The sequence below is a fragment of the Onychomys torridus genome, chromosome X (genome assembly GCF_903995425.1).
Source record: "Onychomys torridus chromosome X, mOncTor1.1, whole genome shotgun sequence".
NCBI classification, from domain to species: Eukaryota; Metazoa; Chordata; class Mammalia; order Rodentia; family Cricetidae; genus Onychomys; species Onychomys torridus.
The window spans coordinates 91,252,717-91,268,066 of record NC_050466.1 but is presented as its reverse complement, the minus strand read 5'-3'; the positions used below and the strand labels follow the sequence as shown (position 1 = coordinate 91,268,066).

At 40.8% G+C, this 15,350-nt stretch overlaps 1 protein-coding gene across 3 annotated transcripts in view; it reads left to right on the top strand.

The window, feature by feature from the left end:
- Positions 1–15,350, top strand: part of Hdac8 (histone deacetylase 8) — a 219,949-nt gene that overhangs the window by 68,194 nt on the left and 136,405 nt on the right. For all 3 annotated transcript variants that reach the window (XR_004943719.1, XM_036175202.1, XM_036175201.1), the window contains exons 5-7: positions 3,766–3,878; positions 7,735–7,812; positions 8,345–8,453. Coding sequence is in view for 2 of the 3 variants with exons in the window: in XM_036175202.1 (XP_036031095.1) it covers positions 3,766–3,878; positions 7,735–7,812; positions 8,345–8,453 (300 nt within the window). In the remaining variant the exon portion in view is untranslated. The remainder of the gene's footprint in view (positions 1–3,765; positions 3,879–7,734; positions 7,813–8,344; positions 8,454–15,350) is intronic.

The following is a 15,350-nucleotide window of genomic DNA, read 5'->3' as shown; positions in this document are numbered from 1 at the left end:
TAAGCTCAAGGTTCTGTGCTAATGCATCAACATTTCCTTAGAAATAATTAAATTGGCATCAGCCAGAATTTTCAGTTACCTTAAGATCTTAAAATTATCTTAAGCTGATACAAAACACAATAACTGTTGAAGTAAAGTTTGCCATAATAATGGCTCAACTTGGTTAAACAAATGTACATTTTGCAAACTATTAAACATTAGTTAGAAGTAATGTTAGTTCGTTCAGTCAATAAACCTGTAAAATGTTTAGGAAGAACATATCTAAGTAGACTAAAAATACTCCTGTTTATTATACCTGCAACTGGTAAGGTATAATTGCTTTTAGTAAATTATTAAATTAGTCTTACTTATTAAAATTTTACATAAATTCTTGATCTTGAATTCTTAAAATATTTGTCTCTTCTTCTTAAAAGAGTCTCACTGCCCCTCCGCCCTTGCCACCTGTGGCAGATGAGGGAGCTGACCCTCTCATGAGGGTGGGATAGCTGGCCATACCACCCTTGTCTGTCATGTGGCGGTGAGGACGAGGGAAAGATGCCCTGCGTGCCTCAACCCTCCCCCTTACCAGCTGCAGCACTCGGAAAAGCTGGCCCTGCACCTCGCCTGGGCAGCACAGTAGAGCTGACCCTGTTGACAGGGTGTGGGTGAACCAGCCTGAGAATGTGAGCTTGAGAGATCTGACCCTGCCCCTCATCTGCCAAATGGTGGCAAGGAAGAGACATCCACTGCCCTGCCTTTCACTGCCTGGGGCATTTAGGAGAGGTAGCCTGAGATCACAAGAACAGGAGAGCTGGCCCTGCCTCTCACCAGGTAGCTGCAGCATTCAGGAGAGTGGCCCCTGGGCAGCACAATAAAGCTGGCCCTGGTAGTGTAGGTGTGGGTGAGCTGACTCTGAGAGCATGAAAGCAGAACTGGCCCCACCTCTTGCTCAAGGCTTCAAGGGGTGAATTAGACTGGGCAATGCTGGAGAGCTCACCCTGGTGGTGAGGACAGGGCAAAGCTGGCAGGCTTGACAAACCCTGCAACTACCCAGGCCCAGAACCAGAGTTATGACTTGGCCCATCCCAACATCCATCCCATCAATGAACACAGCTGGAGCAAGTGAAGGGGCTTGTCCTGCAGACCCAAAGCTGCAGGATCTTCAAGACACAGGGCAACAACAGGATATCCAAGAGGAGTCCCAGTGAGGGTCCAATATTGATGGTGTCGCAGAAGCCAGAGGCCTCGAACCAGACCAATGATTGTATGCAACGAACATTTGCAAGTAAAGATGTATCGACTAAAAGGTATACTATGTAACTCACTGTGTCACAGTACAGCTTCCATGATAAGATTTTTCTTCTTTTCTGTTCTCTTAAATTTTATTTTATTTTGGGGGGAGATTGCAAGGGCACAGAGTGGATATGAAGGTATGGGGGAGATGAATGATTGAGGTGCATGATATGAAAGCTACAAAGAATAAAAAGGAAGTTAAAAAAAAAAGATAGCCTAACTATGTAGTCCTTGGTAGCCTGGAACTTGCTATGTAGACCAGGCTGGCCTTGAACTCACAAAGATCTGCTTGCTGGGATTAAAGACTTGCACCACCACATCTGGCACTTGGATAGGTTTTTGTTGTTGTTGTTGTTTTTGTTTTGTTTTGTTTTGTTTTTCAGAGCTGAGGACCCAACCCAGGACCTTGTGCTTGCTAGGCAAACTCTCTACCACTGAGCTAAATCCCCAACCCCGTTGGATAGGTTTTTAAAGATTATTTTTAGCACGTTGGAAGTCTTGAAAGTTCAGTTTCCTCATTTTGTGGGAATTTTAGCAATCTTATCTAAATGTGTATTTGTTTCTGTAAGCCAATGAGAATAAAAGTAAGCAGCAGCACCCCACCCCCATGGCCTCTGCATCAGCTCCTGCCTCCAGGTTCCTGCCCTGTTTGAGTTCCTGTCCTGACTTCCTTCAATGATGGACTATAATGTGGAAGTGTAGAGCAAATATCCCACCCTCCCAAAAGAAAATAAAACTCCCTTAATCTAAGAGCTTGTTTGCTTGTTGTTGTTTTAATACTGGGAATTGAGCCCAGAGCTTTGCACATACTGGTCATTGCTCTATCTCTGAGCTTTATCTCCAGCCCTTGGTTTTATGAGATAGGGTTCTGCTGTGTAACCCATGCTGGCCTGCAACTTAGGATTCTGTGTCTGCCTGCTGAGTGCTGGGATTACATGTGTATACCACATACCCCACTTTATGAGATGATTTTGATCATCTAATTTGGTAATCCCATCTACAGGAAAGAAGAGATTACACATTCCCACAGAAAATAAAGAACTTCAGAATTGTCAGTATTATGGCCATCATTTATTCACGACCATCTTCTCTTCCCTCCTTTTGCTGAGCACTTACTGTTCCATCCCCAAAGTGTTTGATGTTCATTAGGATAACACATTAACTCTTTTGATGCATTAAGACAGTAGATTTGTAGAATGTCAATTTTCAGAACTGGAAAATAGCATGCACATGCAAGAACACTCAGAGCCCCACATCTAATTCTCACAGAGGATTCATGATTGAACTCATCCTTTCTCTCCTTGGTTTCTTGCCTGTTGCAAACCTAGGATAAGCCATTTAGTTGGAACAATTGCTGTGTCCTCTCAATGAAAAGCACAGGCAGTATCCAGTGATTGTTTTAAACCAATCTGCTGCTCATCATTACCTGTCTTCATCAATTCTGCATGTGAACCGGGGCATCGTTTAGAGTGTGGAATCTCGTTGGAAAGAGATTTCATGACGTTTTCTACATTATGTAAACACTAGAAAGGTTTCTCACAGTAGCAGTGATGGCATTTCAAGTGTCCCTGCCTAGATTTTTGTTTCAAGTAAAATCTCATGGGAAACAGAAGGGGGCGGGGGTTGCTGGATATTTGAAGTATCTATGGAAGCAAAAGAGAGTGTGGCACTTGGAATGAGGCTTTAAAATAAGTCTAATACACTCTTGATAAATAGTGTTCTTTTGGATCTCATCAGCAAGGCTCAAAGAAGAGTGTAATAAAAGAGCAAGTGAACACTGATAAGAGGATAAAGTGACAGTACCAAACAAACAAGTTACAGGCTCCAGTGAGTCCGTGACAATGGTTTTTGTGAAGCAAAATACCTCTAGCAAAGGCTTCTTCACTACTCATTGTAAAATTACACTCATAGAAAGGCAACTACATTAATGTGCCCAAAGGGTTATGCATTTGTCTGTTCTACACCCAAGTTTTCATGAGTAACAAGTGCCAAGGCACATTAAAATAAAAAATAACCAACTTGTGGGGTATATCATAAAGTCTGTACAAAGAACCCAATCTCCATCTTCGGTAAAATTGTCTTTTAAGGCCCCACCTAGGTCTTAGCTTCCTTAGAGTGCTACAAGAGAAAACTCAGGGTTTATCATTATGACCCCAGGGGACTACAAGGTTGTGGTTTTTTTTTTAATGATCCCCTAATTGTGAGAGGAATGTTGTCTTATTCAATATAGTTGTATTAATCTAATGCTTTTGAAACCACTGTGATTGTGAGTAGGAAAACATCACCAATCATTCTGAATATTTACTTTATTAAAATATTTCATTTTCTGATCATTCTAGGCCATTTGCTATATAATCCTTATAGATGGATTTTTGTTTTTCTTAAAAGAAGGGGGACTTTATGGGACTAAATCTCAAAGGTTAGATGCTTGGCTGTAAAGACTCCCTTGGACTGCTTTTTAGTTGTTGGCTGGAGCAACTTGTTTTCTTGCAGAGATGAAGCATCTGGTTTTTGTTATCTCAATGATGCTGTCCTGGGAATATTAAGATTGCGACGGAAATTTGAACGTATCCTCTATGTGGATTTGGATCTGCACCATGGAGATGGTAAGCCCTTCAGTTTCAAAGATACTTCACTGCTAGGACAGCAGGTTTTGATCAGTAAAGCTACTTCTAGGCAACTAATAAAAGGAGAAATGCCTAATGCAATTGAAATTTTCCTAATTGTCATTTCTGGACTAGGTGCTGCATAGATTCCCCTGACTAATGCAGTTCCCTTCTGCTGCCCAAGGCTGGCAGGCCCCTGTCATTTCCTCTCTGCTGTCTCCTGAAGCTAAACTTTATAGTAGAGAGTAGAAGAATGGGGAAGTCTTGCTCATGTTTGTTCCAATGTCGGGAGGCACTCTTTGAATGGGTTCTAGGGGACTCTTGGGTTAGAGGTGATGGTCTTCTCTCTTCTCATCAGCATCCCTCTCAAGTAGAAAGGCCATATGGAGGACCAGCATTTGGGAGCTCTCACCAATAGGCTACCAGTTCATGGAGTGATCACGTTCTTTGTGTTACCAACATATATAATCCTGGGATAGGAGTACATTGCTAGAAACACACAATTAAAGATAACAGCAAAGGGTTAAAACAAACATCACCCACATTGAGAAGCATGCCCCCGGAATTTCTGACTACTTTCCAGGTTGGGACACAGCCTTGATTTAAAATGTTTATAGCCTCTTCATTGCCCATTACAAAGGACAACATGTGACAGTGGCTTATTTTGGTATGACCAATGAGCTAAGAATAGGTTTTCATTTGGGGGGGTTCATTTTTATTTTTATTTTACTTTATTTTATTTTATTATTATTATTTTTTTTTTTGGACAGGATCTCTCGTAGCTCTGGATCTCACTCTGTAGACCAGGCTGGCCTTGAACTCAGAGATCCACCTTCCTCTGCCTCCCAAGTGCTGGGATTAAAGGTGTGTGCCACCATCTTCCTGGTGGTTTTTTTACTTTTAACAAGGTTGTAAAATACATACATATATACATACGTGTGTGTGTGTGTGTGTGTGTGTGTGTGTGTGTGTGTGTGTGTATAAATGTGTGCAGAGGCTCTAAGTAGTTTAGGGCATCTAGGATGTTTACTGTCTGGTTACATGTAATTTGATGGCCCCTAGCCTAGAGAAATGGTTCTCATACATGATTGTGCATCTAGGTGACCTGGGGAGTTTATTTTAAGTGCAGATTCCTGTGCCACAGGTATCAGATACTCAGACTAAGTAGGTCAGTCATATAGTCTCCCCTGTAAAAACACTTCAGTTGTACTATAGATCACCCCTTGAAAACTGTCTTCTTGATGGAAACGGACACTTTCTTTCCCCTCTCCCTCTCTCTCCCTCTCTCTCCCTCTCTCTCCCTCTCTCTCCCTCTCTCTCCGCCTCTCTCAGTTTTTCAAGACAAGGTTTCTCTGTGTAGCCCTGGCTGTCCTGGAACATACTCTGTAGCCCAGGCTGACCTTGAACTCACAGAGATCCACCTGCCTCTGCCTCCCAAGTGCTGGGATTAAAGACATGCCCCAGCACCGCCCAGTTTCGAAAAGTTGACTTTCTTTATCTCACCTTTTAAGGCCTCAGCTCGTCTTTCTAAGCATCTCTTGCTATTTTCTACTCAATGAGCATGTCTCACTGTTCCAGCCTTGTTTTTCTAATCCCGCCTCCTTGACTTCACTTCCCTTTCCCCTAGGTTAGCCACTTCCTTCTCCTCCTCCCTCACTGCAGGCCTAAATGCTACCCAGTCATTCAAGTTCCAGCAATGGTTAGCCCGGCCACTGCAGCCTGAGAGTACTCTTGTGTGGCTGAAGCCCTGTATGCTTATAACACTAATCACTGTTTTATGTTGTGTTGTTTTGTACTAGTCCTTTAAAAATATATCTATATCTTTTCTTCCCACAGCAACTGTTAAGTTCTCCCAGAGCAGAGATCAAGTTGCCTCCTTTTTTCTGTCAGTACTATGCATATAGTAGCAACTCAGGAAAATATTTTTTTTTTATCAATGAACAAATGCTTACGGAATTCAGAGTATTGGTACCAGAGTTCAAAAATGGACCAACTCTGCCCAACCATGTAAAAATGAAATAAGACTGTCACCTGAAACCATTCTTTCCAATTGCAGTGTTATTTCTACAGCATTTAGAGTTTCCTGTTTCAGCCAACTTTTATGGTGTGTTTCATTTCACTTTATTTCCCCTCTTCAGCACCTCCCTTCCAGTGACCTCTGCCCTACCTCCAAAATCTTACACATTTGCTTGATTTTAAATCTCCCATGATTCTACCACTAGCATCCCGTGGTGGCTTCACTGGCCACTCCTACCCACCCTCACCTTTCCCTACCTAACCTCTCTCCTCTTTCATACTAACCCCACGTCCCCTGCCTCTCTTCTGTCCTTTTTAAAGTATGATTTTTTTTTTAAATCATGCCTAATAGCATTTACCATGAGACAAGCAATGGTGCTCGAGCTCTAACACTAAGAGAAAGGCAGCTGGGAGCCATTGTAAGCGTTAAAAGAGATGACTGCCAGCCCTGGCCGTCACAGGAGAAAACAGGAATTTGCACACAGGATTGGTAGAAATGTAAATTGCTACATTTCTGGGTGGATAAATCATTAGCATTTTCAAAAAGTGCCCTTGTTTAGTACTTCTGCCTCTGTTGAAATGGTATTTTCATTTATTTTATTTTGTTTACTTAATGTTTTCTGCCTGGAGTCTTTAACTGGTTTTAACTACCTCCCTAGGGCAAAACACAAGGCTTGGGAAATTCAAACATACCTGTTATATCCAAATAGAGTTCATATTTTGTAAGGTCTCTGTCGGCCTCTAATAAAGACTTAAATACATTTAAGTCAACACAGAGACAATGTCTTTGTTTGAAATATAAAGGAGCGCAGTACCTGGATTTGCTAATAGTCCTTCCATTTCACAGTGTCTCAGTATGACTGAGATCCCCAGAGGAAGGGGCAGCACTGGGGAGCATAGCCAGCACATAAGGAGTGGCTTTTGACGGTTACTTTAAATCCAAGCTTTTATCTCCCAGGCATCTAGTCATCTTCTGACTGATTAAGAGGAAAGAGACATCTGTCTACAAAAGCCCCCCCCATCTTCCTCCAGGCTTTAAAACAGTTTTAAAGCTGCTATTAACAACTAAAGGTGCTCCCTACTCTGGGCACACACCAAGCCAGTTTGAAGTTGGCGAGCAGCAAGCTCCTTTAAAGTTTTATTACTATCCTGGGTTTAAAGAATTTAATTGTATTTCTCTCACTTCCTTTAAGCAGCTCCAAAATACAAACATTTGTTTTAGTAAATAAACAGACATCTTCCTATACAGGAGCTGTTAAGGAACAGGGCCATGACTTTTTTTTTTTTTTTTTTTCCCAGCAGAGAGATGTAGGTCGCTTAGTGCTCATGGGACTTTGGATTACCCACTTTTATAACCAATTCTGTATTATAGAGAGGCACCTCATCATTAAGTTTTAACTAAATAAAGTCTAATCACTGATTTGTTGGTTATATTTTAAAGGATTACCATATTAGAGTTCTTGGAAAAAAGTCCCAAGAATTTAACTAGAAACACTTAAACAAAACAGACCATGAACCTACCTGGCTGAGACCACTTTTCTATACTCAGTTGTGTGGCTAGAGCCTCAGTCCTGGGCCCTTGCTCTTTTATACCATTTAGAAGATAAGTCATGGTGAACTTGGACATCCTGTTGCTTGCCAAGGGGAAGCGCAGTTACAGTTTGCCATGAATTGGGGTTATGTTCTACCGCATCTGTAATCACTGAGAGCAGAAACCAGCAGTTCGCGTTCTTTGATTTCGCCACTCACCTTCTCCCCAGAGCTGCTTGTTAGATCTGTCAGGTGTTGAAAACAGGACTTACATATCTGAAGTGATGCCTCTGACTTTTCCCTCTGGCAGGTGTAGAAGATGCCTTCAGTTTTACATCCAAAGTTATGACTGTGTCCCTGCACAAATTCTCCCCAGGATTTTTCCCAGGCAAGTCAACTGCATGCTCCCCATACGTTACATGTCTAGATACTACAATTCTTTGACATGTTTCCTAGATCTTATTTTTATATATTTCCATGCTGTTAATACCTTATTTGTGCTATTCTATGCAAAGTTTTTACTCCTATCACTTCAAGAGACAATGACAATGAATAGTCTTTTTAATTCCATGTGATTTTTATAGCCCGTCAACAGACAGGCCACTTATTATTTTATCACACACCACATGTAACTCTGATAACTGCAAATAACATGTGATATTAGCTGTTATTATTTTATTTCATCCAGTAAGATATAAATTAATATTTTTCAATTTCCTTATTGTTTTCATGCTTCCCACAACATTGTAATTAGTATTTCTCTAGATGATTTCCATGGTTTCATCTCCTCAGTAACAACCAAGAATTTAGAATTGTTCTAACTGACCATTTTGCTGTTCTGAATTGCTGCTTGACAGTCCTTTGTGTTTTCTAGTGCTTGCGTTCCTGGTGACTGATCACAGCATTCCTGTCTTTTACAGGAACAGGTGACATGTCTGATGTTGGCCTGGGGAAAGGCCGCTACTACAGTGTCAATGTGCCCATTCAAGATGGCATACAGGATGAGAAGTACTATCACATCTGTGAAAGGTATGGCAGAAACACTGAGCTAGCTGCAGGTGGATTGGAGCTCTGAAAGGTGCCATGGTTTTCAGTCTCACGATTCTTGTTTTCAAGGAACAATTGGAAAATGAAAACCAGTGGATGCTCACATACCTTTGACTTTTGTTGTAGTTATTGTTGAGACAGGGTTTCCCTGTGCAGCCCTGGCTGTCCTGGAACTCACTCTGTAGCCCAGGCTGGCCTCAAACTCAGAGATCCGCCTGCCTCTGCCTCCCAAGTGCTGGGACTAAAGGCGTGCACCATGATGCCTGGCTCATATAGCTTTTAGATACTACTTACTATGCTTATTTAATCTGGTAACCATCCCCTGTTGGAGAGGACTAAACATCTGGACCAGAGACCTAGGTTTGACCTAACCTGCTATACAGTATGATAAAGAGCATCCCAGAATAAAAGCGTTTATATTGTGCTGGGGAATCCCTGCACTGGTACTTTTTGGCATGTGTGTTGTTTCATTAGCCTGACAGGGTATGTTTCAGTTTGTTTTTTCGCATGGAGACAGACGTGTGCTTTTCTCCACTGGCATGAATATTAGACTTGACGTTAATTATTTACCATTCATTATTGTTAAAAGTGTAGTCAGAGAGCAGAGAAAGAGTAAGAGAGGGGGTTTGGAGAAGAGGGAATGTTTCTGTGCTGGAGATAGAATCCAGGGCCTTGTATACACTAAGCTACATCCCTCCCTAGCCCAAAATTTTTTTCAACCTAGAGTTAAGAATCAAATTACCAGCATACACATATATAGGCAGACAGTTTGGTTTGAAGACCATTGGGGTTAAGAGTCCTACAAAATGGAGAGAGGTTGGTTGGGGATTTAGCTCAGTGGTAGAGCACTTGCCTAGCAAGCGCAAGGCCCTGGGTTCAATCCTCACCTCCAAAAAAAAAAAAAGAATGGAGAGAGGTTAAACTCAATCATACTCATACAAATTAAGATTGGTCAGGTACCGTTTTCCTGCCACCAGTGGCAGTGAACAAGGTAAGTCTGACTAGAAAGTGAGCTACGGTATGGACAGAAACACTTTTAATCCCTACCCCCGCCCCCTGCTCACATTTCTCCGGATTGCTGGTGGAGAACAGGGACTTCCCAGAGGAGCCTGCCTGTACTGGCCACCGTCACTGGCAGTTGTGTAAACAGAGTACAACTATGAGAAAGAAAAACTTCCAAGGTGCCTCTTAGCTCAAGAGATATGGTGAAGCAAGTCATCCCATTAGAATCGTCATCATGGCCCTCGGATAACTCTACATTGTCAGGCTGGGAAAAAAATTTGGAGGCTGTCACTGATGATTTAATTGCCCTTCTTTGTTCCCCTTAGGCTATGTTCTGTCCTTGAGATGTGCAGATCAGAACTGCTTATGTAACATTACCAATGAAGATGTCCTGTGGTTCTCTGTAAAAAGGAAAATTCTTTTGTTTGTCTTTTAATCTCCTTCTTGACAGTGCTCAACATTTTGTTGGCTTTTTTTTTTTAACCATAGCAGGCCACTAAGTTGTTCTCTTCAGGGGACTGTCCACAGGGTTTCTTAGAGCTCTTTCCTGGGTCTTAATTGAAAGATCATCATTTACCAGCCTGCAAGTATACTCTGGAATATCTGGCCCTCTCTAAGTGGATCACCTTACATGTGCCCCTATTGAATCATCTGCCAATCCTAAAACCTCCTGAGATTTTTCCTTTCTCCCCCGTCAGCTTGGCATTTCACTGACTGGGGGAAAAACTGAATATTATGTACAGACTTGAGGATTTCCCAGCATCTTCTCTCCTGAAGGAAGGTTACTATTTCTCTTTCAGTCATAAAACTGTCTCCTTTTCCTCTATATTTTCCTTTTTTATGTACACCAATTCCTTATAAATGATTTCTCAAAAAGTTAATGCCATGGCAATTCATGTTTAATATAGCCTTGGTATTAAACATAATGAGAAGCATTTTAAAAGTAAATATAGCTCCAAGGTTACATATGATTTCCCTTTACAGAATCCACTCTGCCACAGGCACTGGCGGCTTTTGAGTACGGCAGGCTAGCATTCATTAAAGAGTCTTCTAGCTTGTTGACTAAAGAACCAGACACTCATCAGTTTACAGAGCCAAGGACTGCCTGTTGAACCTCATGAGTACTGCAGACAGTGATCACCCAGATACCAAGCTCCAGGTTTTCATATGAACCTTCGTGATTATTTCCTTTGCCTGTCTTCAGAAGTCTGTTGAGGGTACCATGTCAAGGCACCTTTGACACCAGGGGTGCCAGGAAGACTTTCTATGCCAAATATCTGCCCCTCCATTGTTGACTTATACCTGGCATTCCTGTAACAGACTTCTTTCTATCATAAAAACCAAGCCCCTGAATGAGATTCGGGCACAGTCTGCTCGCCAGGCCCAGTAGGAACAGGCGTTTCATGTGAAGGGCAGCAGACTTGCCAAAGGTTGCAGTGTTGCGCCCTGGCTGTCATCTGGTCAGATAGCAGAGTACACAGGGAAAAGTGGGATGGAGGAGACCAAACAGTCTTGGACATCTAAACGACTTAGCAGTTTTCTAAATCCCAGTAAACATGCCTTTCGGTCCCAGCAATTATCCTCTGAGTGCTTCGAACCTAGTGTGCTTTGGGGCTTGATCCCTGTACACTGGCTGTTGTTACTACTGCCCCATCTGCCTACCTCAAAAGAAACGTGCAAGAGGGGTGACTGCTCTGGCTGCTCCGTCCTTCTCACCTGGCTCTCTGGCTCACTGCTCCCTACGGAGACAGAAAGACGCTTACTAGCGGCGAACATGGATGATGTAGGAGGCTGAGTTTCACCCAATTGCTGGTTTGTTCCTGAGCTGATTTTCTCTGTGGGATTCACTGAAAAGCTTTCCCTTCCATCTTTCCTCTCTCTTTTCTTTCTTTCTTTCTTTCTTTCTTTCTTTCTTTCTTTCTTTCTTTCTTTCTTTCTCTCATTCTTCTTCCATTCTTCATCCCTTCCTCTCACCCTCCCTTGCTCCTTCCACTTTCTCTCTTATAAAAAGATTACCTTTTCCTTCCTTCGAACCTTTCATACTTTTCATACTAGTCAGGCAGGGACGTAATAGTTTCATCACAACACCAAACTCCCCACATTTAAAATTTCTTCCATAGACTGAATATGGAAATGTTAAATGAATATTTTCTAATACCATCAAAAGATTTGGAGTTTTTTTTTTGTTTTTTTTTTGAAATGACAATTTCATATTAGATATCCTGGGTCATTTGATATTAACAGCAGAGGTCCATGATTTCCACAAGCTTCCTGTAAGTTTTATGGGAGTTAGTAGAGTTGGCATTGTAAGTAAAGCCCTTTATCAACCAACATAAAGGAATAGTACATTACTGTCAACGTGTCTCTTCCCTCAAATGGAAGCTTATGGCTCCAGTATAGATAGTTTCTATGAATCAAGATAATAATAATCCCACCAAAATAACTCCTAACTCAGAAAATCCTTCATACTGTACTCACAAAGTTTGGAGGAAAGAAATACTAAGCATTGTCATCTAAAAGTAAACATAGAGCTGGGGTTATGGCTCTGTGGTAGGGCACTTACCAAGCAAGCATACATGAAACCCTGATATATATGCATCCATACATCTATACATACACAAAGAGGTACTGCTCTCCCTATATTTGACCTGCTTGCTCTCTATGTGAATATGATATAATTGTCTTAATAATGTTTTACCTATTGCCTAAAATGCTACATATGTTGATGACTTTGGGAGCAGTCACAGTCAAGAACTATTCAAGACAAGGACAAAAACAAGTACTTCTTTGCTGTTGGTTCAGGGAGCTTTGGATAAATAGTAATAGCAAGATGAGCCAACTGCCTGCCTACTGTGAAATGCCATGTCATATGCTGACATATGCATGAATAAATTCAGAGTCATGCTAGTATTTCTTAGTTTGTATCCTAACTATCATTTTGCACTCCTAACAACCAGCAATTGCTCTTTACTGCTTGTCTAATACGAAAGCTATATACAAGACATTTATAATGTGTGTGGGTACATGTACTGAAGTTGACAGTAAAACGTTTTGAAAAATGTCACAATTTTAGGGCTATAGATAAAGGTCAGTTGGCAGTACTTGCCCGCCTGCATTCATGAAGCCTTGGATTTCATCTCCAGCAATGCATAAAGTAGGCATGGTGGCACATGTCTGTAATCCCAGCCCTTAGGATGTAGGAATGTGAGGATAAGGAATTCAAATTATCTTTCACTACATAGGGAGTTTGAGGCCATCCTGGACTATGTGAGATCCTGTCTCAAAGAAAAGAATTGTTTTACTAAGACTATTCAACTGTGGGGCTGGAGAGATGACTCAGAGGTTAAGAGCACTGGTTGTTCTTCCAGAGGTCCTGAGTTCAATTCCCAGCACCCACATGGTGGCTCGCAACCACCTGTAATAAGATCTGATGCCCTCCTCTGGCATGCAGGCATGCATGAAGACAAAACACTATATAAAATAAATAAATAAATCTTTAAAAAAAAGAATATTCAACTGCCCAGCTTTGAGATAATAAAGACACTGTATAATATATTATCCAAAGGAGACACTGTTGAACAGATTCTCCATTGAGGACTTAGGAAAGATTCTGTTAAACTGGAGCTCTCACTCAGTAGCAGTCTATATCCATATATGAAGATTTTGCTAAGAAATATCAACCTATCCTAAGAAATATTCTTATTCTAGTGAACTATGATTTGTATGTTATTCATTAAAATAAAAATCTACCCATAGTTGGTCCTTGGACTACTATTCACCTGTGTCCTGTGGCATATATTATATAGCTCAAAACTGAAGTAAACTTTTGGTTTCAATTAAAGACCATCGAACTAAAGAAAAATTCAATCACTCAAAGACTAAATGAATCTTTAAACTCTTAATCTCTTTTAAAGATTTATTTTTATTTCTAATTATGCATATGCATATGTGTGGGTATGTGCATATGACTGCGGGTCCTTGTGGAGGCCAGAAGATGTTCAATACCCTGGAGCTGGAGTTATAGGTAGTTAGGATGTGTTTGACATGGGTGCCATCTTTCCAGGCTACCTCAACTTAGTGTTTTTGCCTCTTTCCATTTATAAAAGAAAACTACAATTTTCTATTTTAATGTAAACTTTTTTGCAGTGTTGGGAAATCAAATTACTTTTTAAAGCCTATCACCTGCCTTTCAAGAACATTTGTGGTCCTGTTACTGGGCTATACAGAGTAGCCAACCTAGAGAATACTTGTTCTTCAGACCAACAGCAGGGTCAGTAAAAGAATACCGTATTTAATCCTAAGCTTTTATTCCTTAGTGGAATGTTTTGCACATTTATACTCAACATCACTCACGTCCAACAAAGAATGGGAAAAACACAGACACCATTGACTCTTAAAACAGTGTCTTTTTTTTTTTTAATTCTCTCCATGTTTATTCTTGATTTCTTGGAATCCTTTCTTATATGTCATGTCATCTTTAAATTCAAACTTTCTATTTTGATATTAATAATGTTCAAGTTTTTTACAGTAAAAAAAAAAAAATAAGTTTTTCCAATAGCAATCTCTGAAGTCTCCAGAAAGAAGATAGGGCCATACAACAACAACTCTACCCAGTCCAGAATGATGCCATGGTATTCACAAACATTACTCAATGATCAACCTTGGACTGAAAACTCTCCAAGATAATTGCATGATAAGATGGTTCATCATACTACACATATAGCCAGAATCTCATACAACCTTACCCATTACTCTGAGATTGGCTGCAGAATCTATTGTTAGTCCAACTGAGACTTAACTATCTTAGCTTTCGTTCTTTATTTATTTTATTTATTTTTTCTTTTATTATTATTATATTTGTGTTTTAATTCCACACATCAGCCATGGGTTCCCCTGTCCTCCCCCTCCCGCCCCTACCCCCACCTTCCCCCATCCCCTCCCCTCTATTCCCATCTCCTCCAGGGCCAAGACTCCCCTGGGGATTCATTTAAACCTAAAACAGTGTCTTTACAGGGTGTCTTTATAGCATAAGACTTGTCCTGTCACTGTAGCATCACCTCGGAACTGGAAGTCCTTGGTGTTTTAAGTGCACCTGTGAGTCTGGGACCAAAATTTACCTCTCCAAAGCCTCTCTGACCTTCCTGCAAAAGAACTGAGCAGCTTCTCACTGTATATTGTTTATGAAACATTAGTTAACATGAAGGAGGATGGTGGGGTGAGGGGAGACGCTACCTGTGCGTACAGGTGCTGTGCTAAACATCTGACATGTATTCTATTCTGGGTATGCGTGCATGTTTAAATATGAAAAAAAAAATCATTTTATTCATTCACTCTACAAAAATGGATCATCTACTGTCTAACAGATACTACACTAGGCACTGGGACAGGAAATAACTTTGCAGCCTGTAGCTTGGTTTCTAGCAGGGCTTTTAACTGGAACAGGAGTAGCTCTAAAAAGTATGCATTGTATCACTTGATCTTTGCAACCCTCTACACTCTATAAAAAAGGCGCATATGATTCTTCTCAAGTTATAAGGAAGGAAATTAGAGAAAGTATTGACTTCTCCAAGGTCACATATATCCAGTAAGTGATAAAGCCAGACTTTGAACCTGTCTTTCCCTAGCCATTGACTATGTTGTCTCTAAAGTATCTCATGAAGTATGAAATTTAATTGTTACAAGCATCGAAAAGATACCATCCCTAAGATTGGGATAGAAAACTTTACTGTAGGAGATTGGAGAAAAACATTTAAAAGATAAACCATTATCTTTAATGCAAATGAATCACATGACATCTCCACTACACAGTCTGTTGTGTGTATGAATGTGCAGCTGAGATTTTTGCCAGAAAAGACTCTTCAAGATTTAATTTGTAAC